We start from the raw sequence: 26,503 nt of genomic DNA on the forward strand, positions 1-26,503 counted from the left end.
AGAGACAGGAGGAAGCATGCTCCCCGCTGAGCAGAGAGCCCGATGTGGGGCTCAATCCCAGGACCCAGAGATGATGACCTGAGCCAAAGGCAGAGGCTTTAACCCACTGAGCCACCCAGGTGCCCCTGGTGGCTGAATTTCTTAAGTCAACAACATTAAATCTAAATTTCTCATCCTAATACTCTATAATTTGGCCCCAAAACATCATAACCCAACCACAGTCCTTTACCTGTCAAGTAAATTCAAATACTTAAAAGATAATATCCCAGATATTAATATTTATTTGTATAGTACTTTCTGTTTATAAAATACTTCCATGTATACTTTTTGATCCTTATACCAAACCTATAAAGCGACATCAGAACTGAGTTTTGTGACTGGTCCAAAGTCACAGAGTCAATAAAAGCAGTTATAGCAGCTATTGTATATCTTGTACTAACTAAATTATCACCAACCTTCTGAGGTTGGTATAAACACAGAGGTCCTAAGGGGATAAGTAAATTGCTTAAGATCATACAACTACTAATTGTCGGTAGAGAGGAGTCAAACCCAAACTCACACTCTTAAACATTACTTAATAGTCCATACCAGTAGCCCCACTTGGATTTCCAGTTTGGTTCCTAATGCCAGAGATATGCACCTTTCATTTCTAACCCAATCTACCTGAGGGATTAAAAAAGATAATCTACGTACTTAGTGCCTGGCCCACAGTAAGCATGCAAACATTTAGCTTTAAAAAGCTCTATATGTGATTAATATACATGGATTGAGACATGCTCTAAACCCCTTTTCCTGGTAAGGAGTAAACAGACTAGGCATCTCTAACTCAAAGTAACACTAGATCCTATTGATACATTTCAAGTAGAGTAAGTTTCATTGTCACTTCTCACATAAATAGCCAATATCATGAAAATTCTTTGCTCATATACCCTGTCTAAAATACTCTTCATTCATCTTCCTGCTGCCAGAATGGTACCTGACCCTTTATATCTATTCCAAATAAGTGAGAAAGAGAGAAAAGCAGTCCCTTACACCAAGGAGGTGGCCCAGCACTCATAGCTAGGCTGCAGTGTTTTCCTGTCAGACAGAATCTCACAGGTTACCAACATCAGCTGAAGTCTTCTGTGTCTATGATGGAAATGAGGCAAAACCAAGCCTGCTTGAGCCTGAGTCTGACAGAGTACAAACAAAAGCAAGGTCTCTGTGTAATCACACCAAAAAATCCCACCTGCCGTGAGTGACTGTTGCTTCTTTACCAATTACATTCCTAGTCTCACCCTGTCCTCATCCCCTATATAAGATTTATTAAGACACCCAAATCCTAGAATTATCCCCATTCCTGACAGTACCCAATACAAAGCAAACCACCACCATTTCCCTGAATTCTCTCCAAATTACCTATCAAAGCCCAAATTCTCTAAGTCTGTAAAGCATGGCCTTCCCAAGAAACTCCATGGTACTCCATGTGGCTTCCTTTGCTGCAGAAAGCATCAATAAACCCAACTTTGTTTACCTATGGGTACAAAGTACCTAATGGTCTTTAACTACTGGACATCAACATAAAGACTCTAGCTTAACCAACTAGACAAGGATATTATTTACCAAAATAGAGAAAGAAAAAGTTCTTTTTGCTTTGCAGAGAAAAGATGAAAAGTTGCTCTAGATATCTGAATCCATACTGCCCACTGGCCATCAAAATGGATATGTTAGAAGCCAATTCTTATAACCACTTAGAGTTCAAGAATGAGGTTTAGACAGAAATTCTGATGGAGAATCAACAACATAGAGGTGACTAAAGCTAAAAAGTAAGTCAGAGTATCTAAAGAGGTAAGAAGAGTGAATAGCACAGGCAATCAAGATATAAACCCAAAAAAGAGGAAGCCTTGAGATAAAAGGTACAACCAGAAGGATAGGATGTCTCAAGGAAGAAATGGGATGGTGTTAATTTTCAAGGTCAACAAGAACTGAAAACCAGCTTTTACATTTAGTAACAAAGGATAATTAGAAAACTTGGCTAGAGGGGTTTTAGTTGGTATGCTCTCTTATTCTCTAACTATTCCAGGCTGCTTCAGCCTCTTCTCTTCAACAAAAACATAAAGAATATAATCCACACAAAAGTGAAAAAATAAATCATATGAAGTCTAAATCAGAGTTCAAATACCTGCTGAATTAAAAAAAAAAAAAAGAACACACTGATGTGGGACTTAGGTTCACTATTGAAAGTTGGATGGGCACTTTCAGAGACCATCAATGAAAACTAGAGAATAATGCAGAAAAGTTATCTAATTCAGTAGTTTTCAAAATTATTTTTAAAGAAAAAATCCCCTTCCTCAAATGAAATACCTAACAGATAAACATAAAAAGCAAATGTTCTCTTAAGGCACACAGAAAGACGGCTAAGACAAACGGTAATACTATAATCCCCTGAACTAACGTTCTCAGCATTACAACCCAGCCTCCTCAATGGCTTGCACCACACAGACTTTGCTGCAGAGCCTTTGTACTTACTATTCACTCTGCTCAGAATTGTTTCCCTTCAGATAGTCAAATGGCTAGTCTCCTAACTTACTTCAGTTCCTCACTCAAACATCACCTCAGTTAGGCTTCCTTAGCCAACAATATCTAAAATTTCAGCATTGTTGTCTTCCCCTTTTCCCCCTTAACATTTGGCACCATCCAACATATTATTTCATTTATCTAATTTATCAGGTTATCTATCATTAAAATTGTCATGTTATAACCAAATAAAAAAAAAATCTTCTCAAATATCCCATTTCTCCTTTGAAGACAGCATACATTCCAAACTTCAGCTAAGTAAAAAAATCAACATGCTTGCTTGTTCCTCCATATAAAATAGCAATGCTTTTATTTTGGAAAAAGAGAGAGAAAAAAGGAGATTACAGTTAACATCATCATTTGACAGAAGGAAATCTCAGGATAACAGTCCTCTAACTTGACTCGATCTGATTTTGCGGAAAATAAAAGAAGGGGGAAAGAGAAGATAGTATGTAGTCTAAGGAATTCTAGCCTAATCCCAGTAAGCTTCCAGAGACCCAGGCTTACTTTAGATTTAAGATTTAATAAGTTATTTACAGCAAGGCCTATTTTGCCGTTCTGAGAAGAGTAGCTTTTATATTACTGTCAAGAACTGTGGAAGATCTGAGATTTTTATCCTACTTGTAAGTTAACAAATTATCCTTGCAGTTTCATGGATGCTAGAGAAAGACATAAGACTCCTAGGTCAGAAATAAAGAAGTTTATTACGCATAGCAATAGCAGTAGCCAGTGTCAGCTTTTGTGTCAGTTCTCTGAGCCCCAATTCCCACTGAGTTATGCAAAGAGGGCTGGGTAACAACTGTACATGCAGTGGGTTACGTTACAGGGGACCCTGAAGTTAAGGAACCCAACTTTCTTATAAAGAGCACAAACATGCCTATCTTTGCTCTAGAAGGTAATGTTGTCTTTACGATACTGGACACTAAGAAAACGTGCTCTGGAGGGAAACTCTATTTTTATTATATTGAACAATAAGCAAACTTGCCCTTTGCTCTAGAGAGAATATATCTTCTGAGACTCCTCGCTAAATAAACATCCATGAAAAAGAATAGTCCAGAAAAAAGGCAGTCACTACCTCTGCTTGCAAGACATTCATAACATGTGACAAAATCATGAAGTACTGTTTCCCAACAATCATCATATCTGGGTAACATTATGAAAGGAAAAGACAGCCTGACATCTTAAGTTCTATGTTTATCACAAAAACACAAATTGTAAATAAGAACCATCCTGTCAAAAGACAGGTCTGGGCGTGCCTGGGTGGCTCAGTGGGTTGAAGCCTCTGCCTTCGGCTCGGGTCATGATCCCAGAATCCTGGGATCAAGCCCCGCATCCAGCACTCTGCTCAGGGGGGAGCCTGCTTCCTCGTCTCTCTCTGCCTGCTTCTCTGCCTACTTGTGATCTCCGTCTGCCAAATAAATAAAATCTTTAAAAAAAAAAAAGAAAAAAAAAGGACAGGGCTGATATCCAAGAAAAAAAATAAGAAATTCTACATTTTACAGAAAAAGACTTAAGATGACCTTAATAAACCAGAGCATTTTTTTTTTTTAAAGTTTCAGTGAACATTAAAAAATGAAAATCAGTTTGGGGTGCCTGGGTGGCTCAGTTAGGCATCTGACTCTTGATTTTGGCTCAGGTTATGATCTCAGGGTTGTGAGATCAAGCTCAGTACTGGGCTCTGTGCTGGGTGCAGCACCTGCTTAGGATTCTCCCTCCCTCTCTGGAAAAAAAAAAAAAAAGGTTTAAAAAATGCAAATAACCTTTCTCAAAATAAGAGGTTGCAGTGGGGGGGGGTGGCGCTTAGCACACACTATGTACTAAGTTCCCTTCTACTGAGTAGGTGGTGGTAGAACACACAAAGGCACAAAATCTATCAGCAAGAAGCTTAAAGCTTAGTAGAGATGAAAGGTATCTAGAGACTAATGTGAGATCAGTCCTAAAATAAAGTACTTTAAGTGTTCGGGAGTTCAAAGAAGGAATACGACTTCTAGCGGAAAGCAATTGTTGTAGAGCTCAAGGAAAGGGAGAGGAGAATAGGACATTCTGACCATCATAAGAAAAGCAGTTGAAAATAATGCTTAACTGCAGTTTTGGTGTAGTAGGAATAGAGCTATCAAAAAGAATCATAGTTAACAGGATAAACTAGGGTGTTCACAGTGAGTCTTCAATGCCAAGCCTCATTTTGATTTTGATTTTTGAGTAAAAGAAAAGTGACTGAAGGATTCTGGGAAAGAACATGAGGCCATCAAAACTACCATTTGTAAATATTGATCTACCTTAGTGGCTTGAGATAGTCTTCCAACAAGCCAGTTCTTCACCGAGTGTAAACATAAAAATTACTAGTGGAATTTTTAAATAATACGCAGGCTCCCCTCCAGAGATGTTAATTCAATAGGTCCATAGTGGGGCTCAGGAATATAAATTTTAAAAATTCCACAAGGAATTTTAATACATACTTCTGGTGGAGAGCTGCTGTTAACTAATCAATATGATAAATATCCCAACTTTTCTTGTAACTGGACCAATCTGTACTATGTAGTGTGCATTGATTATACTACTTAAGTATGAGAGAAGAAACAAGTTGAAACTCAGAGCTCTGTAACATCTTTCCTTTCAAGATTAAGAAGGAAAAAACCGGAAACAGTGACCAAGCCACACAGAGGGGAACATCCAAATTAGATGTAAGAATGTGGCAGCTGGGAGAAAATGAGTCTACAACAACTCTTAGACAAAGCAGGACAAATGATGGGATTAGGAGAAAAAGAGTCCAAAGATAACACATTTGTTTGATCATCTACACTCAGAAACCACAAAAGAACTAAGAAAGCTATTCACAAATATTCCCATGTGTTCTTCACAGCCAAGTCTGTACCAACTGTGTTATCCAAATCTAACATACGAGGGAATAAAACTCAGTTTTAGGTTTACCAGGTCATAACTTAAAAACAAAAATCAATAAGCTTGGATGCAAATATGAATCTTTCTGACTCAAAAACTAAATGTACTTCACTACTCTGAGTTACACATTCTTTTCCCAACCTATTGTCCCAGCCAGCTACAATTTAGCAAACTTCCCCCATATATATACATAGGTTCTAATTTCTTAAAATATAAAACAGAAGAAAGGATTTGTAACAAGCATTAAGTGCCTATTACATGCCCAGCATTTATTCAGCTGAGTCTTAATGCATCAGGTTCACCAGAAGATCAAAATACATCCAGTTGTAAATAACTAATAGGTATTGAAAGTAGGGAGAAAAAAGATCTTTTACAAAGAGATATTTCAAACTATATTTTAGGGTTGTCCTTTCAACAGTATATGAATGCCCCAACTCCATGACTTGGGACTCTTCTAATGAAGGTAAGTTATCAGTCCAAAATGAGAAAAGAAATGGAGACCTAATTGTTGGCATGAGAGTGGGGAGGAGGAAAGAAGTGGTTTATACAATTTTAACTTTCTCCCAAAATTAAAAAAAAATGTAAGAACAAAAATGAAACTGAGGGCAGGGGGATGGAGTAGGGAGGGGAGAGAAGGGCTAGGAACGAAAGAATAAAAAAATAGAAAAGTTCAACAAAATTCAAACGTTTTTCTTTTGCTTAACACAGAAGGAGAAAATTTATTATGCTGGCCAAAGTATTCCACTTCACTCTTTCTAACATGCTATTGATTTTAGCAAACATCACACTTATTTTAATTATCTGCATATTCAGTCAAGGAAAAATAAATATAAATAAAACCAAAGTGAAAACATGTTTATCTTCCTTACTTTGAAAAAAGGAAAATGTTTTGGAAGTTTATCATAATTGAGGAAAAGGGTGGAAGATATGAGTCAACTCCCTAAACAATTAGATATTATTTAAAATTATATTTTTTCCCTTTCCACTCCAGTACATGCAATGAATAGGTCATCAGCTAATGCCCAGAATTCACTGTCAAAGATTTGCAAAGAGTATTAATTGCAACTGGATTACTCAGCCATTTTCCTACCAAAAAATAAGATAAAATAAAATAAAAATAAGCCCAATTGCTTTGATATGGCACAGGTGCTGAAGTACTGAAGCTAGAGCCATGCTGCAGCCCAAACCCTCAAGGCTAGCCCAGGAAACAGCAAAAGGCAAATGTCTGCTACCACACAGCCCTCACCCTATGTAAGGGCCTATTTAGTGATTTCACCTCGGTTGAACAGCCATTTTGTTGTTTATGCAGTAAAACTTAAACTGATCCTGCCCCCGCCCCCCACCCCATTGCCAGAGGAACTTACTTAGAAACAAGTCTGGGAAACCAGTAAAATATGGCTGACCAGCCCCTGATAAAAGAGCCCATATACCAGGACGTGTCAGGTCAGGGAGAGATAACAGAGCCCAGATGCAAGGACAAGTCAGGCCAGATGGAGACATCCAATCAGTAAAGCGCACATACTATCTCCCTGACTGACAAAGAATGCAGGCCCTGCCTTTTGGGCGCCAATTCTGACCAAGGTGATAGGCTAGTTTAAATAGCTACTATGGCGTGACTTGTAATTCAATTGGCCACCAGTGTGTGACCTAGCATGACTGTGCAGCTTTCTCTGTATGTTGCAATCTCATTGGCCACCTGTGTGTGGCCAGGCTCAACCACATGGCCTTTGCTCTATAAGTTAGTCTGTAAGGCTGGGAGGGGTCACCCTCTCTGTAAGAGGCAGCCCCCGCCGGTCAGTTTGGTTCTCAATGCTTGGCGCAAAATAAAGCTCTGCTTTACCTTCGCTTTGTATCAGTTTCCTCCTTTTGTCCAAGGACCCTTCACTAGCACAGTGCGATTGATGTCCTAAAATTTCCCACCTTCTATGTCTAACCCATCATCTTCTGAGCTGTTTTTGTAGAGCTCACATCCTAATGGGAATTAGTCAAGACAAAAAAATAACACCAGGTGTTAATAAGTATAATAAAGAAAACGAGGATAAAGGAAAAGAAGCACAATGGAAAGGGGTATACTCTATGGCGCAAGAAACTTGAGGAAGGCCCCTCTGATAAAGCAAGTGAGAAGAGACTTGATAGCTATAATGGAGTCAGATATTTGGCCAGAAGACAAGGCATGTAAAAAGGCAAGTAAGTGAAGATATGCTTGGTGCAGGCAAGGCAAAAATAAGATGGCTAGTAAAATGGTTGTGGAGAGAACATGAGAGAGAGAGAGAGAGAGTCTCCAAATTTGGGGGCAGATAAAAGACCTTATAGGTTCTGTTAAAGATTTTGCGTTTTTTGAATGATGGGAGAGGCCTCTGGAGGGTTTTGAGCAGAAGAGTGAAAGAGTCTAATATGCTTTTTAAGAAGGGTCGCTGGCTACTGTGACAATCAGTCCATACGGTCAGCAAGAGTGAAAGCATGGAGGCTAGTTAAGAGACAGTGCAAAATCTAAGCAAGAGATAATGGCTAAAATAACTTAACTGGACAATCCTGTGGGAAAAAAAAACTGAACAAACGCCCCTCACTCAAAAACTTGCAGGAAAAACAAAATAAAACAAAAGACAATTGATAGTTCCATGTTAAAACCAAGTAACTAGGACTAGAACTCTGAGGATTTTAATGAGATACAGAGGAAATTATAAAACTTCAAGACATACCACTAACATATGGGATTAATTTTACCATACTGTATAAATCCAACCACCATATATACCTTAGGAAGCATATTTGGACATTGTTTCCCTTCTCACTGAATATTTCATGCGTTACATATACATGGGGAAAGGGACTGAACTGGAATCTTGGGAAAATAAAACTGACAAAAAATTGTAAATATTATTCTCCATTATGCCACAAAGTGTTTCTGAAGACGGCCTAATTAAATAGAGCATATTTCCTACATAAATACTACTACAACCAAGAGTTTCAATTCCTAACCAAGGTTTTCAAATTAACCCCAAATGGCTAACATCACCTTCTAAAAGCAGTGATAAAACCCTAGCCTAAAATATCTACTATTTCCCAAAACAAAAGGTGCTCTGAAATTAGAGTTGAGAGAAACCATATATGGTATAGAACAGACTGAACTTATCATTTTACACATGCTAAAAAAAGACCTAGAATGATTATAGGATTCACCCAAGGTGATAATTACTACCATAACCCAAGAATAAAAGTTAAGACTCTGGAATCCTAATACACCGTCACTTTACTGTCATAGCTATTGCTTAAAGAAACAAAACAAAACAAAACTTCTGAAAATGACATGTCCACTGAATACAATGATTATGTAAAAGGACTCAATTGTAGTTAAGTACCCTAAAAATCCCTGACAATACTATCAGAATTAATCAAAATTTAATATTTAAAGCTGATATAGCAACAACATATTTAATGACAAATCACTTTACTTTCCTAGACTTCAAAAGGGTGTGGGGGCAGAGAGGTGGGGTTGGAGATGTAAGACAGAAGAACTGGAAAATAACCACAAAACAATAGTTGTTAATACAATGAAAGGTGGTGAGAACGGGAACTAGGCTGAGTGGGAGAGCAGAGTGGAAAAACTAGGTTTGCCATTTGAGTTCTTAATACATCTACCTTAATATATTAGTTATGTATTTTTAGCAGAAAGAAAACAAATGTTAATTTGAATCCTCCAAAATCACTCAACTCTCTAATATTCAGAAGTCACAGTCATTCTTAGGCTATTCTTTGAAAGCATCATCATGTTCTTTGTTATAACTTTTATAAATCAAAATATTCAGGGGCTTATATATTAATATGCTAGTCTCAAAAGTCACTTTTTATTCTAATTCCCAAACTATTTCATAAAGCAAATTTCCTCAGTTTAATTGGGCAAGAGGAAACGTATGGGAAAAGGAATTGTTATTATAAAATACCAACAAACATGACAAGAACATAGTAATATATTTCCTATAATTATTTCACTATAATAAACTTATTTGAAAAACTATCTTTTAACAATTCACTGTAGAACACGTAAGACTGTAAAATATTCATCTGTTTGCATGAAAAAAAAAGCAGCTTTTATGAATTTTTCAACTCAGAAGAGCTCAAATGTATTTGTGAATGACACACTCTAAAACTCAACTTCAATGAAATTGGCTTCTGTTCTCCCTTAACTGGACACATCTGTATTTGGTATTATCATACAACATTCCCAGATTCTGGAACTCACTATAAAGGGGAAGAAATGTACTATGACTGGGAGGCAAAACAACAAACTGAAGTATAGTACTTATGTAAAAATTAAAGCCTGCAATAAGTTCTCTAAATTAGGCCTAAACTGAATCCATTTCAATATGCACAGAGCAGGCAAAAAATAAAACAAAAACAAAAAACCTGTGGCTTTGATATAACTATTTGAAAGACAATAATCAAAAGAATACTGTATGCCAGCATCAAACTAAAAAGCAACCTTTCACAAATTAGCTTCTATGTAATCAGCATCAAAATACAAAAGGATTAAATACACACAAAAAAAATTATTTAAAAAAAAGTCCTCAAATCCTCAAGATTAAAGCAACAATATTTTTTAAAACATCAGACCTAAAGATTTTAGACAGGTAAAAGAGGGAAGGCACTTGTCCCTTACAATCTTTCCCTAACTTCTTTTTATTTTTATTTTTTAACTTATTCTAATAAGCACCTCCCCCCCCCCCCAAAAAAAAACATATTCACACCTCTGAGCTTTCTAGTATGATGTTCTAATAAATCCATCCTGGGCAAGATTCCAAATCAGCAAAATGAGCTAAATAATCCTAGAAAGATTTTTGTGTGTGTGGTTGTGTTGTTAGCATTTCAGGAATTGAAAATACTGCTTATGAGACATCTCCTGTCCTAAGTAGAAAGAGATGGAAGACAGGAAAAAGGAGCATGATATATGAATGTAAGTATTATTAACAAGTCTTTTTAAGAGTCTCACAAACACAGGACCCTAACAGTTTAAAAATATTAGGTTAAGGAAATTGAGGAATTTTCATGATATGGGGATCAAGAAACTGACCTTATAAACCAAAAAGCTTCACCTGCAGTCACAAGGCAAGAAAGGACTCGTATGATTTAACCCCAAATTTATATATGAATGTTCCAAGTAGATATGGAGTTCACATGAAATTTCCAATGACTCAGAACTAAGCAGTGGAAGAGTTACAACATTGTGGCTCCTTTAAAGAGTTATTTATGGGGGCACCTGGGTGGCTCAGTTGATTAGGCATCTGCCTTCAGCTTGGTCATGATCCCAGGGTTCTGGGATCAAGCCCCACATCGGGCTGCCTGCTCAGTGGGGAGCCTGCTTCTCCCTCTCCCCCCGCTCATGCTCACACTCGCTCTCTCTCTCTCTCAAATAAATAAATAATTAAATCTAAAAAAAAAAAAAAGAAGTTATTTATGAGATACTTATCTTCTTTTGCAGTAAGTTATTAAAGACTTCTTTTACACTAATCCTAAAATCTGTCTCTCTAAGTCTTTTCCATGGAGCCAAACAAAACAAGCTGAATATTCTTTCTTTTTTTTTTTTTAAAGATTTATTTATTTATTTATTTGACAGAGAGAGAGAGAGAGATCACAAGGAGGCAGAGAGGCAGGCAGAGAGAGGGGAAGGAAGCAGGCTCCCTGCTGAACAGAGAGCCCGACGCGGGGCTGGATCCCAGGACCCTGAGATCATGACCTGAGCCGAAGGCAGCGGCTTAACCACTGAGCCACCCAGGCGCCCCTGAATATTTTCTTAATATTCAATCGTAAACATCCTAGAAATCTATATAGCCCTAGCTTCATTACTTTATAGGATCCTCCAAACCCTAGAGCAAAACACAGGTATGTGTAAGTGTACCCACCCAGACATCAGTTGATGAGTTAAACTAGATAAACTAATCTCTAAATTCCTAAGATCTTATTAAATACATAGTTAAAAGATTCTTTTTTTTTTTTTAAATTTAACTTATTTAAAAGTTTATTTAAAATGGGATTCTCAGGGACGCCTGGGTGACTTGGTTAAGCATCTGCCTTCAGTTCAGGTCATGATCTCAGGGTCCTGGGATCAAGTCCCGCTCTATGGGGAGTCTGCTTCTTCCTCTCCTTCTGCCTGATGCTCCCCCTGCTTATGAGCTCTCTAATAAAAAAAATCTTAAAAAAAATAAAAAATAACAATAAAATAAAATGGGATTCTTGGGTCTCTAGGTAAATTCAGTAATAGGGGCTCCCAAACTATTTCAAAATCAAACACCTAATAATTTATCTCCCCCACAGCCCTGGAAGAAACTACAGGATCATATATGCCTTTAAAGAAATATAAAACTATATTCTTTCATCCACTATTCCCACTGCTGAGAATTCTTAAGGAAAAACTTAAGCAGGAACAAAATGCTATATACACAGAAGTGTTCAAAGCATCATTATCTATACCAACAAAAAACAGATAAAATCAAAGTGCCCAAAAAGGGTAGAAAGGAAAACTAAGGGAGAAAAAAAAAAACCACACACCTATTAAAACATATTTTGAACACTAGATAAAAGCAGGAGAGTTTGGTACATTAAGGAACCAAGAGATCATAAACTATCTTTGGCTATGATTGTAATTACAGGTAATATGCAAAAGGACAATGGTTCTGTGGGTAATTTTTTTTCTCTCTTCAAAATTTTCTCTGGCATTATGGCTGCACAATTTTAAATGAAAAATGAAAAATATAAAACTATTTCTATATCATCTAACCTTGACATCTAAAAAAGAGTATGAACTTCCCCTTCCTTTTGGAGAAGCATGTTGCTGAATTTAACTTACAAGTGTCATTAACTAAATCACCCACAGTTAAGACTACCAAAATAGAAGCAGAAATACTAAGTCTACCTACATGGTCACAAAGCTTGCTAAATATAAAACATGCATTCATGAACCACAAGATGCTATTTTGCTGATCTGAGACATTTCATGTCATGTGGTCTTTATTTTGTTTACATAAAACCCCCATATTTCATTAAAACAGGTTTTGCTGACCACCTAATGTGGCAATTTTAGCCCCCTCCCTCCACCCTCCCCGCCAATTCCCTGTGATACCAGCTGGGTGTCCTAGCGTCTGACTTAGTGATGACTACTTGGAGATAGCATCAGACTCCACAAGTTGAGGGCTTGGTCCCACAAGACTGCCCCACCCTGCCCCCACAACCAGTCACAAGCCCAGGTTATCATGGGTGCTTCTGACCAACAAGCTATAGATGGGAGGTTCCAAAAACCTTCTCCTTGGATTCAGCTGATTTGCTAGAGCAGCTCACAGAACTCAGGAATATACTTACTTACGTTTACCAGTTTAATAAAGGATATCATAAAGGATACAGATGAATATCCAAATGGAAAAGATGTGTAGGGCCAACTATTTAGGAAGGGGTGCAGAGCTTCCATGTCCTCTCCAAATGTATGGCTTCCCCTGAACCTCCACATGTTCACCAATCTGGAAGCTCCCTGAATCCCACACTATTGGGATTTTTATGGAAGATTTCTCAAATAGGCATGATCACTCAACTCCACTTTCAGCCCTTCTCCCTTCTCAAGAGAAGAGGAGGTGGGCTGAAAATTCTAAGCTTGGTCTTGGCGTAGTCTTTCGGGTGACCAGCCTTCATCTAGGAGCCATCCAGGAACCCACCCAGAGTGACCTCATTAAAACAGAAGACACTCTTCTCACAAGGGTTTCAGAAGCCAGGGTCAAAGACCAAATATTAGAATAAAAGAGGTTATGAGTGCTCTTATCACTTAGGAAATTATAAGAGTTTTAAGGACTCTGTGCAAGGAACTGAGGGCGGAGACCAATATGTTTTTCTATTATCTCACACATACCAACCATCAAACATTTGGAGAGAGTTCAACCCAAGAACAGCAATGGCAAAATCTAAATGTAAAGTATGGAAAGAATCCACAATCTTTAGGGGAAAAAAAGAGATGGGGTAGGGAAAAACTACAAACTGAAGTAGAAAAATCACTGGCTTCTGTCAATTAATGCTGTTAAAACAATTCTTGCTGAACTCAGAATTTCCTGAGCCCAGAATTTCTGGACACTCATCTAAGACTCAATACTCTTTGTCCAGTGGCAGAAAGCTGCCCATACGCTTGAGTTAAAAACTTTTTATCAGATTAACAGTAAAGTTTAGAAAGCTTTAAATCTAATTTCTGAATGCCCACTAATTACTAAGATAAACCACGGTTCAACCCAGTAATTGTTGGAAATGGAAATGGAGATAGATGCCCATCAAATGCCCCCATCATTTCGTCAGAAATATCATCAATCTCCAATAACAACCAGGAAGTAGAATAGCTTTGTACAAGACTGGACTTAGAGTGAAAACTATAATTCTGTTGGTTTAAAGACAGCATAAAGATTACAGCAGAAAAAGTTCCCTCCTTCTCCTCTGATACACATACCAAATGTGTTTTTCCCATCTTCTTTAAAATAGCAGGGGAGGGCACAGTAAGGGAACAGAGAGAAAAGACCAAGATTTCTAAAGGGAATGTATAACCGAGGGATGGTGTCAAGGCATTAATAATGAAAACACAAAAACACCAGAACTGACACACAGACTGGGGCCTAATATCACTGAATCAGCACATTCTCTCCTTAAGGGCAAAGTCCAAATGAAAAGCCAAATTATAATCAAAAGGCAGGTATATTCTCAGAACAAAGTTTCCCAATGACTAAGAATATTCAATCACGATACCAGAGGCTTCCCTGTATGGACAGGAATTACAATTAAGTTGACTATTAGTGTTGGCTAATCAGTGATTCAAAAACCTTGATTCAAATAATCTTGACTATATTTCAGCATTAGGCCACTTCCTACACAGGCCAACTGTTGATGACAACTAGTTTCATTCAGACAATAACTCTTTGTAAAACACAAAGAGCTTTATGGATCCATCTCCTAAATACTGATATATTAGTGGAAATACCTCCCTTTAGAAAGTCTCATGAATGCATTGTGTTTGGAAATTAAAATGAAAAAACTAAGACCAACAGAAACTGGTTTTCAAAAAGGCAAATACACTCCCATCTGTTTCAGAGGCTGCTGAGCATTTCAGCAGCAGCAGATTCAAATAATAAGCTAATTTTTGGAGAAAGGATTAAAAGAAAAAAACTTTGTAATATTTATCACTTGCAAGCTATGTTTAATAAAGAAAGGAATGGTTTCTAAAAAAAAAAAAAAAAAGAAAGTCTCATGAAATTAAGAATCAAATGAATAAATGTAGTAGGAGCACATTACTTTAGGTTACGCTCTCTGAGGGACTGAATTATACCTTCCACTATAGTCAAGAGTGATGAAGACAACTACTGTAATCTATAACATCTACAGAGAATCAGAAAACCAAAACCCAGAGCTCCTTTAAATCTGTTAGAGTGAATGGCAAAATGACGATACTTTCTTAGTCTATTCTCCAGATATATTCTACAACATTCCACTATACCAAACTCAAGCAATTCTTCTACTCAGGATGGTTAAAATTTTCTTACAACCAATATCTCTTCCTAGTTAAGCCCTTTTAACGCGAACAGTGAGGTTCTGACAAATTAAGCATTTAATACAGATATGAATTCTTTAAATTACCTTTCATCCAAAATGACTCTTCACAATAAATAAGAATCATAGGCTTTTCTAGCTCTTTAGGTCAGTAACTTTAACTGGTATTGGGATTATTTCCCATTAAAAAATAATTGTAAAATTCTTTAAAATATACAATACACAACATACACAAAAATTAGAAAATTCTACATAAATAAATCTTTAACTTTTTTTGCAATAAAACATTTTGTGTGTGAAAGTTTAAATTACATTTTTCAGATAGTTTTTTAAAAGGCAGATCTATGAACTACAAAGTTCACTCGAATTCTGCCATAACAAGGGGCCAATCTAACTTTATAATATTGGCTCTCTCTAAAGATTTTTGCCTCTAGAAAATATTACAAAATTGATACACTGAGTCAATAGCAAAACTATAGTCTATTTTACAGTTTCCAAATGACAAAACTAAGCAACCTAGCACTTTAAAGTTTCTGTTAATACTAGACATATTGCACTTTTAGAAAATGCATGTTTTACAATCCTGTGTTGATAAGAAAAAAATCCTTAAAACTGAAGCACTGAATTAAATGAAGCAATTACAGTTAATGTTGACAATTATCTTCCACTAATGAATGGCTAAGAGACTAAATATCTACTTGTTAACTTGGAAAAGTTGTCCATCTTATTTCATGTGGCTAACTGCTTTCTTTTAGCTCTCAGCGTTACTTAACTTCTTCCAGAGGCCTTCTCCAAAGACAGATTAGATGCCCTAGTTAAATATTACCAATAACACTTTGCACTTCCACTAACAAAGCGTTTAAATACACTGTATTGTACCTTTCTGGCAGTGACTGGCACAAGCAGGCACTCAAATAACTGTTGAATGAAGAAGTTAAAAGTAAACATGTCAGAATGACTTCGAAGTGGTAGAGAAGTCAATCCTTCAGATCAGGCTGTGGCTGCAAATAAGGGGTGGGAATGGGACCAGAGGTAGGAGGGTCATGGGTGGGAGGGTACACTCCTTTGTGAATGAGCAAGGCTGTGAAAAAGCTTCTAAAAATAATACAGTGGTCAAACATGACAGTAAGACTAAGAATGACCATAGTTGGACTTATACTAATTCATTCACTTTTATAATTATCTACATGATTGGTTTAAAAATTAGATGAAACAATTTAAGAAAAACAATACATATTTTATTTTTAAGTTACTTGAAAGACTCATAAATTGGGAAAAAACCTCACCTGTCATGGGATCAAAGAGCTGATTAGCTTCTAAGTCTGTAAAAGTACTACTACAGACAGGACATTTGAAGGAAGCCCGGTTGGTGGAATCTCTCTCATCAGTTTCAATCCTCCGTCTCATGTGGTCCAATTTATATTTTACCACATTAACAAGAGTGCGATAATTAATAAAGTAGTAGTTATGGCGAGTGGTTTTCCCATCTGCAGCAGTCTCTACCCTCATTCTGCATTTGATGAACTTGTCTCCCTTTAAATTATTCAAAACTGATCGAAGTTGCTTCCGATCAAACTTGAGCAGCTCCAGCATATCCTCCTCTTTGACACAGGGGTTCCGGATCAAGATGTCCAAGGCCAAAGCATGCTCAATGCCATAAAAACCCCGGATCACATACTTGGCTAACCTCTTCAATGCTGCGGGAACCTCGGTGAGGACATCAGGATCTGCCATCTTTAGCAGCAAACTTCAACTTTAAATAAACCAAATTCAGAAAAAAAGAGGTTAGACATAAGGACATAGTAATCATTTTAAATCTAGAATAATCAACCCATTAGGTAGCTGGCAGCTACCACCCTTGAAATGCCACAAAGGTACTCAAAACATTGTTTTAAAAGACTCACAATGCCTAAGCATTTAAACAGAGAATAAGACTTCTCTAGAGTACAAGGATTACACTTAAAAAGCTTGACTTATTTCTTAAATGTTAATTTTTATGATCTACAGTGCTTGATCCTAAAAAGTAACTTACTACTTATAGCAATGATGTATTGTATCAAGCCCATTTTATTTCAGAAAGAGGAAAAAAAAAAGATACAATGAGGTCTCACTACTGTTAATGCTATAGATCTTCGGGAATGCAGTAAACCCCTGAGAAACTTAGCGGACAGCATATCCTTAAAGCGTCCTTATTTCTTGAGTAAAATTTTTCTATCAAAATCTATTCAGGGCCTTTTACATAGTCATGCTCTCACAATAAAATCACAAAAAGCCAATAAACACATAAGTAATCCCTGGATGAGTGTTTGGCAAAATTACTGTTATAAATCTGAAAGAAATTAACACTTAGATCCAGATAGCTTTGCCACCCTTGCAAAGTTAAACCTGATGACCAATTAAGTAAACAGTCCTTAAATTTAAAAAAAAAAAAAAAAAAAGCCCAAGATACCCTTAAGTACTGGATCCCTTCGTGCAGGACAATGCAGAGGCTAACTGTACCCAATTCTCATGTCATGACCCAAAAGACTATCTTCTACAAGTCCAAACTGGCACAGGCTAGACTCACATGGCTGTTTAAAAAATGCCTGTGTTTTGGAATTCAAGTAGCCTGCATTTTAGCAGCTGTGTGATCCTGAGCAAATCCCTTAAACAACTTTACATTTTACTCTGAGAAATAAGGATAATATCAATTACCTAAATGAGGCTACTGTGGTGAATAAATGAGAATATTAACCAATATGCTTATTAGAAGTACTTGTTGATAAGGATAGCTTCCATACTGATTTAGTATGTCCCATACTAGAAATGACTAACCTACCTACACACGCTACAGCTAGTGAAATTTCCTTACACTATAGGGAAATTCTTAACAGAGACATCCCACTGAACTGTTTCAGTGGAGAATTATATTGTTATTACCACTAGGTTCTATCAAAACTTTTATTTATAATCAGTGGTTATCAATGAAATCAGATTTAATAACTTTTTAGAATATTTTTAGATCCACAGTACTATACTATCAAGATATTCCTAAACAACCAATCTATTTTGGGGGAGAAATACAATGTCCTATGCATAATAAAGGAAAATGAAAGTCAATTATAATAGTTCAGATGTAAATAATCAAGCGTAGCTATATACAGGAGATAAAGCAGCACCTAGATTCAAAGCTGAGGTCCTAGAACCTTCCTGTCATCCCAACACTTAAGGATACTGAGCAAGTACCTGGGTTCAGCACCGGAATAGCATCATAGCAACTGGGTACATTTTGTTCTTCTTTCCAATTTGACCTATATGTTGTACTTGATCCCAGTTTTTTGTCTGCTTGTTTTACATGTCAACAGTTGGCAGAACACAACACATAACCTCTGAAATATCCAAAAGACCAAATATGGCAGACAAATAAATTACTTTTTCAGTATTACTTCCTACAGTTATATTGGCCTCCCTGGCCTCCCACCTCATACATTCCATTTTCTAGACCAGTGATTTTCAACTCTGGCTGTAAAGCAGAATCAACTGGGGAGCATTTAAAAATACCCATCCTGGGCCCCATTCCCAGAGATTCTGTTTCAGCTGGTCTGGGTGAGTCAGACTAGGCATCATGTTATTATTTTTTTTTTAAAGATTTTATTTATTTATTTGACAGACAGAGATCACAAGTAGGCAGAGAGGCAGGCAGAGAGAGAGGAAGGGAAGCAGGCTCCCCGCCAACCAAGCGCCCAATGCAGGGCTCAATCCCAGGACCCTGGGATCATGACCTGAGCCAAAGGCAGAGGCTTTAACCCACCGAGCCACCCAGGCACCCCGGCATCATGTTATTTTAAAAGCTCTTTAGGTGACTCCAATACACAGAAAAGTCTCTGACCACTGTTTCAGACAAATTTGGTGGGTCGCTATTACGTGTCCTGCCAACGCACATCATTTCGCCTGTTTCCTTTGCCTGAAAGACCTGAGGGGGCCCTAAAGATTTAAGCAAGGGAGTGTTATGAGGCACTCTGCAAGACAATAGTTCTGGGTTTTGAATCCCAATTCCACTATTTCCTAGACTGTGACCCTAGAAAATTCTCAGTTTCCTCATATACAAAAGTGACTGACAGCACCTTCCTCATAGATTTGAAGCATGGATTAAATGAGATAATTCAGGTAAAGCGTTCTGCTTTCAGGGCTGGAATCATAAGAGTACCATTAAATACTGGCATTGATAATAAGACCCTCTATTAGGAAAGTTACTCTTAGAACAATAAGAGGAATGAACTGAAGTACTGAAGATGGAGGCACTGAAAGAAGTAATGGGAGCCAAAGTAACCAAACCTAAACTAAGGAAGATAGGGCAGGATGAATAAAAATTTATTATAGAAACAAAATTAAAAGAATCTGATAATATGCTGGAAATGGAGTAACAGAGTAGAGAAATTTTAAGTAGTAATTTGGGTTTTTTTTTTTACAATATTTTTATTGGTAAAATACAAATAACGTATAATTTATCAATTAACCATTTTTAAGTACACAGTTCAGTAGTATTAAATACAATCATAATGCTGTACAATCACCACCACCCATCTCCATAACTCTTTTCATCCTGTAAAAGTGAAACACTATACCTATTAAACAATGACATATTTAATATTATTAAATAATAACATATAGCTATTTGCTCTGAGCCAGTGTAGCTAGGAAGAGAATACTGCTACTGTGAAAAATGGGTTCACACCCAAAAAAGGAGGAGGTTTGTAAGAAATGAGGCATTCACTTTTAGATGCTTGTGTCTCTGAGGAAATAGAATAGTCCATAAGGATGTCCAGAGGTAGCTGAACAAAAGAAAATGAAGCTCAAAGAAGGCAGCTGCTCAGCTTATCTCTCAATTCTAAAATCATCCTTCCTGACCATTTTGTTCTCTCCTCTACAGACCTCTACTTCTCCACTTAATGATGAATCTCCTACTCAGTCTTTGGATTTGTTATGTTACTTAAATCAGAGGTCTCAAACTGGCAGCCTCTGTCACATTGTTTGACCCAAAGAACATTTTGAAAATTTTCTTAATTAGTTGTCAACATTGAAAAATTGTTGAATTTCACATAAATTTCCATTTTAAGCTTGAAAACTGGAAATATCTAAGGAAAAAAGTGAGACTGCGTTCCCACACAAAACAAATAACCTGAAGCTGAAGAGAGCACGGAAGGAGACTGGATGGTCTCTGCAGACTTTTGGAAGTATGACCTTATAGCACCCAACTTCTGCTTCTTCTGTTTAGACTCAGAGTCCATCAGTCAACTCCTAGCCTCACCCACCTCCCTACCCATCCAGACCCCCAAAGGCAAGTTGGTTTTATTTTTGAACCATGTTTTCTCATCATACAAAAATTTAGCCAGGTTGGGGCGCCTGGGTGGCTCAGTGGGTTAACCCTCTGCCTTCGGCTCAGGTTATGATCCCAGGGTCCTGGGATTGAGCCCCATGTCGGGCTCTCTGCTCAGCGGGTAGCCTGCTTCCTCCTCTCTCTCTGCCTCTCTGCCTACTTGTGATCTCTGTCAAATAAATAAATAAATAATCTTAAAAAAAAAAAATTTAGCCAGGCACAGAGCTGGAGAAACAAAGTTGAAATGAATGCTTTCTCTGCACTGTTTGTGCTTGTCAGCCTCATCTCCAGGCACACTGTTATTCTCTCAATTCCATGAGCCACACATGGATGCATGAGCATCACCAGGCCTGGAAGAAACAGCACATGCTGTTCTTTATGCCCACAAAGCTAAGCTCAAACTCCCTTCTAATCATCCTTCACATATAAAATGACATTTCTCAGAGAGACCTTCCCAGATTCCCCTTAGTAGCTTAAAATGTTCCCCTTTCACACAGAGCTCTTCCCCTTTCTTCCTTGAAGTGAGTAGATTTGTACTTTCTTCATGTCTCTCTCTTGTTCACCACTTTGCAACATCCAGCCAAGCTAATCAAGCACTTTCATAAAACTTTCCCTAAGTCTCCTAAACACGTGTTCATCCAATATACCCACCCCGCCAGCTTCCGCCCTTCCCCCATACCCCAGTTCACTTCCTTCACTGCTGCTTCCAGAGCAGAAAAAGGCTACTGAAAACCCTCACCTTAAACTTCAAATGGCTTTAAGCAGGAGGTGACAGGCTCAAATTCGCTATTTTAAAAGATTATGTTGACTACAGGATGTGAAATAAAGGAAAAAGTAGATGCGGGAGTCCAGTTAGATTATTTCAGTATACGACTATTCCGGTTCTAGAAGAACCTGGATCCTATACGACTAACTGTGATTTTTTTCAGTTACCATATTTCATGGTATTTTCCACACCTTCACACATAAAGTGGCATATCACCGCAAAACCTGTGGACCAGATGCCCTGCAAGAACTCGGTTCAGTAATGCTCTCTCCTCCCCACTGACAGACCCCGAGCCCCTAAATTCCCTCGGAATGTGCCAGGTGAGTCCTGGGGCCACACTCGGCACATCCAAGCCCGTCCTACCCGAGGTCGCACACTGGCCGCTCCGGGGTCAATGGTTCTTTGGAGGACCAAATCAAGACAGTAGCTAAGGGGAAGTGGGTAGCTAAAGAGAAAGAGGGGGAAAGAGAGGAAAATCCTGAAATGCGACGCGGACTAGGGAATCAAGAACAAGGAACAGGTAACGAGGTTTACCAAAACGAATCCTCGAACACTCCCACTACAGCTTCCCTCAGCGCCTCAACTACCGGCTTAAACGAGCCACGCCACTTGTGCGACAAAGAAAACGCCTGAATCCTGCGACGGGCTTTGGAACCCACCCACCACTTTTTTAACCACGCCGGCCAATCAGCACAGTGAGGCCTTCAATCAAGACAGTCACGCCCTGACTAGCCAATGAAATTGAAGGTTTTCCCTTCCATACCCAGCTCTGGTTGGCCTACCATCCCGGAACAGGCGTTAACTCCAGGCTGTAGCAAGATGGCGTCCCTGGATCGGGTGAAAGTACTGGTATTGGGAGACTCAGGTGAGCGATTTAATCCACGTTTAGGGCTCCCGATACTTTTTGAGTTATCCGATAACCCTCTTCCTTCACCACTTTTCTGCTCCCGCAACAATCTGGCTCCGGCCGCGGCTGAAAGCCCTCTCAAGGTCTAAAAACTACACTTCCCAGAGGACTTCTCTGTATTTGAGGAAGGCGGTGTTGCGCGGGTTGGGGGCGGGGGGGGCGCGGAGCCCCGGCCTTTCTCCGCCTTCGCAGCTTTCCGAGTCGGTTTCCCTGGCGACCACAGCCTAGCTAGTATTGTCAGTTCCTTTGTTTTAAAAGATATGCGGACACTGAGTACTGTATCAGGCGCTGTGAAGTTGGGGCCCTACCTTCAAGAGATTTTGATCACTAAGGAATTCAAACATGCACTAAGAAGAATGATACTGTTCCAAATGCTTTACATTATCAATTCTTTTAACCTGATAGCAGCCCTATTAACCCCATTTTATAGATGAAAAAAGTGAAGAGGAGAGAGGTAAATGACAGAACCTGCCCACGCACTTAAAACACTTAAAAAGTCATATTATGAAATGAAATATTGGGTGGTAGCCTATTTTACTCTCAACTGGGTTTCTTGATTTCTTTGTTCTCTGTAATCCTAATTGAAAACCTGTTATGTGCTAGGTTGTAAGAAAGAGCGATTAAGATAAAGCCATATTATGAAACAGCTGGGATTTAATGCTGAGCTCAGTTTAATCCTAGTGTTAAAATTCTTCTTTTGACACCTTGGACTTTTGAGAACTAAAATTGAAGTCTGCATTTCCTCCTCCTGCCTGTCTACCCTCCTCCTTTCTTTCTTTCTTTTTTTTTTTTTTTTAACCATAACTTTCACTTCTGTGCTCTTTAAGAACTTGGAGTAAATGCTAACCTTGCATTTCGTAGATGTGATTTTCTGGAGTTGACCTGTGAATGTGTTCTGTGAGCAGAGACATTGTACCAGATGCTTGGAGGTGGAGAGAATATACCCCAAACGGCTTGAAAACTAGCCTTACAGACTGTGTATGATTGTGGAGGGGAGGAGGTTAAGAACATTTCCGCATTGCCTGAAGATTATTTGCATTGCAAAATATTTTATAGATAGCATTATTTAATATTCTGTTAAGAAATTTGCATTATGAAATTCTATGAATATAATCCAGTTTGTCAACTCCAGTTCTTTAGCTTGAAGTGGTGCTGAAATTGTTTTAATGAAGTCACTCAGTTTTATATAAATGAATAAAGTAATGATGATCTAAAGGGACTTGGCAAGAGTATCACCAAGTAAAATTTGAGACTGGAATCCAGAGCTAACATGGTTCATGATACCTGAAGTGGTGTTCTTTCTCACTTTTAATTCGCTTTTCTATTGCATCTAACAAGCCCTTGTTACATATTGTTGGAACTAGTCAACTTTTTCTTTTTCACAAAAATACTTAAGTACCTGCACTATAGTAAGTGCTGAGGCTGTGGAATCAATGCATTACATAACAGGGTTGAATTGGCTGCTGCATTAAATGTGGAAAAGTGATCAGGCAATTAGTAAGCCTTTCTTTTTCCTTATGGTTTAGTTGTAAAATAGAAGACATAGTCATGCCCACTTGATTGATCTTGTCACACATTCATGGATGTTAGGTATGTGTGCTGTTGGTTATTACCTTTTTATCAGTTCCCTTTTAACATTAATTTACTGACAGGTAAGTATATACTTTTTACACTTCATCTGCCTTTGTATTTAAACTTCAAAGTTGACTTTTGAGCAAAGGCTTATTTCCTCTGTGAAATTTTGAGGAGTTCATAAGTATATAAAACAACAACTTGAGGGGCGCCTGGGTGGCTCAGTGGGTTAAGCCTCTGCCTTCAGCTCAGGTCATGGTCTCAGGATCCTGGGATTGAGCCCCACATCTGGCTCTCTGTTCAGCAGGGAGCCTGCTTCCCCCTCTCTTGTCTGCCTCTATGCCTGCTTGTGATTTCTCTCTGTGTCAAATAAATAAATAAAATCTTTAAAAAAAAATGACTTGAAATTTAGAGATGTGTTTTGTATCCCCTAGAAATATTTGATGATTTAGTAAGGAATCCTGAAAGTCTCACTAATACATACATATTTTTTCCTCTTTGTTCTTTCAGAGATAAGGAATGAGCTTAGCACATTACCAACAACTATATTTGAAGCTGGTATTAATTAATTATTTTGGACCTTTTTCCCCCATGCAAATCAAGTGCATTCTTTTAATCTAATTTGGTTGTATAGTGAAGACAGAATTAGTATCTCCCAAAGTTTTTAAAGAAATGAATAGTTAGCCAATTTTCCTGGCACTTCCATTGTTCTTACTTTTGACAGTCTATCCAGTGTCAGTCAGTTCTTAACCATTCACAACAGTTAATTCATGGAGAACCATACAGTATTACTCCATAGATCCATTTACTGACACGGTTATGCTTAACTGGAAGTTCAAGCCTTGCATCAGACTAATAAGTAAGTTCTTAGATACATGTCTCCATCATAAACAGCCTATATGCAAACATGGAAATCAACAGTATGTCCTAAGGTCACAGATATTAGATGCAGTGCAGTAGATACAAAGAGCCAAATTTGAATACTCAAAAATCTTAAATGTCGGTATCGAAAAATATAAAAAGAATTAAAGGGAAACCTGGGAAAATACTGGATTCAATTACATGAGGCAGCTAATATAGAAAGAAGTTATGTAAATTGATAACACCAAAAGCCATTAGGTAAATGGGCGAGAACATCAACAGATAATTCATAAGAGAAGAAATATAACTGATTAAAAAAATACTTGTAATGTAGATCTTTACCAGAAGGTAAAGGAATGCAGACTAAAGCAAGATGTCACTTTTTTCTTTTATCAAATTAATGCAGTTGAAAAAGCAACTACATACATACTGTTGAGGTGCAACAGGACCTGCAGGCTTATATGTATGGCTGGTAACAGTAACCAGATGAAAGTTGTCAACATATATCAAGAAGTTGAAGTGTTCATTTCCTTTTACCTACTAATTTTGCTTCTGGGAAGGTATACTAAGGAAATAATTTGAATTTGAAATGAAAATTGAAAGAGTCCTCTCAGCATAACAAAAAATTTAAAACACTCTAAATATCTAATAATGAGAGGGGATGGTTATATAAATTGTTGTCTACTCTCTGAACTACTGTGGAGACATTAAAAATGTTTATGAAGATTCTGGAATAACATGGAAAATTTTAGCTACTAAATAAATACTAATTAAGGCCCTGTTCTGAATACTGGAGATAAAAACAATGAGTAAAACCCTGTCCCAACCCTCAAAGAACTTAAAGAGAGTGGATAAAACCTTAAACAAAGAAGTGTAATAATGTGTTTTCAGTGCTTTGTAGAAAAATGTACAGGGTACAGTGGAGACCCAGAGGATGGTGGATGGTGTCCTTAGTTCTATCTCTGTGGAATTCAAAAGGACTTTATAACTAGAAAGATGCTGAGTCTTGAAAGATTAATTCACCAGGCCAATGAGGAAGGGGAAGTGAAGAGGGAGGATGAGGATATTCCAGATAGATCCAGCTATTCAAGCAAAAGCGTAAATTGTATTGTTTTTAACTACCATGTGCATATTCATAGTAACAATGTGCTTTTGGCGAACCCCTGCTTGTGGTATTAAATAAACTTACATGTTCCTCATAGGGCTTGTCAGGCAATTTTTTCTTTTTTAAAAAAATTCTTTCCAGATTGTCTCTAAATACGACTTTTTATAATAAACATAACTTGTAGGTTCATACACAGTAATGCACACAAAGAGATAGTCTAAATTTTTGATAGAACTAGTATTGCATAAAGAATCACCAACTATGCTCGTTATCATGGCACCCCAAAGTGCTGTTAATTGATTGAGTGACTCTACATACAGGTATACAGAAGAACTCATTCTCTTCCCTATTCACACAGATGTCCTAGTGCTATATCTGGCATTAATAACTGCATTACCATGAGCCCAAGGGGTCTACAAGAAAATAAGGTGCTGCCTTAGAGAAGGGACTGGAGTGTTTCTCTTTTTCCAAACGGTTAAGTCTGAGCCAAGTTGTTGGCTGCCTTTTAAAAATCAGTATATGAGAAATCAGTATATATAGTGTCTATAGAATTATGAAATGGTGAATCCCTGTCACTGACTGTATTCAAGCACAGTTTGAGGGAACCACTGTCTTTAATCATCTTCCTTTTATCATTAAAGCATATTAAATGGTTGGTAGAGTGTAACCATCCTTTAAACAATCATACTTTATATACTGAACATACATATGTTCAGACTTTTGTCATAATAAATATTTCAGCATATCTCTTGTATAACTAGAGTTCTTTGATCTTTTCCAGGTGTTGGGAAATCTTCACTGGTTCATCTTCTGTGTCAAAATCAAGTACTGGGAAATCCATCATGGACTGTGGGCTGCTCAGTAGATGTCAGGGTATGTGTTTCTGATATTTTAGTTTTTCTGTAGTCGTATTAAAGATAC

General features: G+C 37.7%; 2 protein-coding genes across 4 annotated transcripts in view; one reads left to right on the forward strand and one right to left on the reverse strand.

The window, feature by feature from the left end:
* The window catches only part of GTF2E1 (general transcription factor IIE subunit 1), a 36,557-nt gene extending 14,805 nt beyond the window's left edge, over positions 1–21,752 (reverse strand). Inside the window, exons 1-3 of one of the 3 annotated variants that reach the window (XM_046003848.1) lie at positions 21,672–21,752; positions 18,241–18,383; positions 16,302–16,768 (exon numbers count right to left, since the gene is read on the reverse strand). In XM_046003848.1, the coding sequence (XP_045859804.1) occupies positions 16,302–16,749 (448 nt within the window). In that variant the 5' untranslated portion in view covers positions 16,750–16,768; positions 18,241–18,383; positions 21,672–21,752. The other 2 variants (XM_046003851.1, XM_046003849.1) reach the window with 2 other exon arrangements.
* Positions 21,753–21,929: 177 nt separating this feature from the next.
* The window catches only part of RABL3 (RAB, member of RAS oncogene family like 3), a 30,595-nt gene continuing 26,021 nt past the window's right edge, over positions 21,930–26,503 (forward strand). Inside the window, exons 1-2 of the mRNA XM_046003417.1 lie at positions 21,930–22,002; positions 26,364–26,455. Of these exons, the coding sequence (XP_045859373.1) occupies positions 21,957–22,002; positions 26,364–26,455 (138 nt within the window). The 5' untranslated portion in view covers positions 21,930–21,956. The remainder of the gene's footprint in view (positions 22,003–26,363; positions 26,456–26,503) is intronic.

Source organism: Meles meles, chromosome 4 (genome assembly GCF_922984935.1).
Source record: "Meles meles chromosome 4, mMelMel3.1 paternal haplotype, whole genome shotgun sequence".
NCBI lineage: Eukaryota > Metazoa > Chordata > Mammalia > Carnivora > Mustelidae > Meles > Meles meles.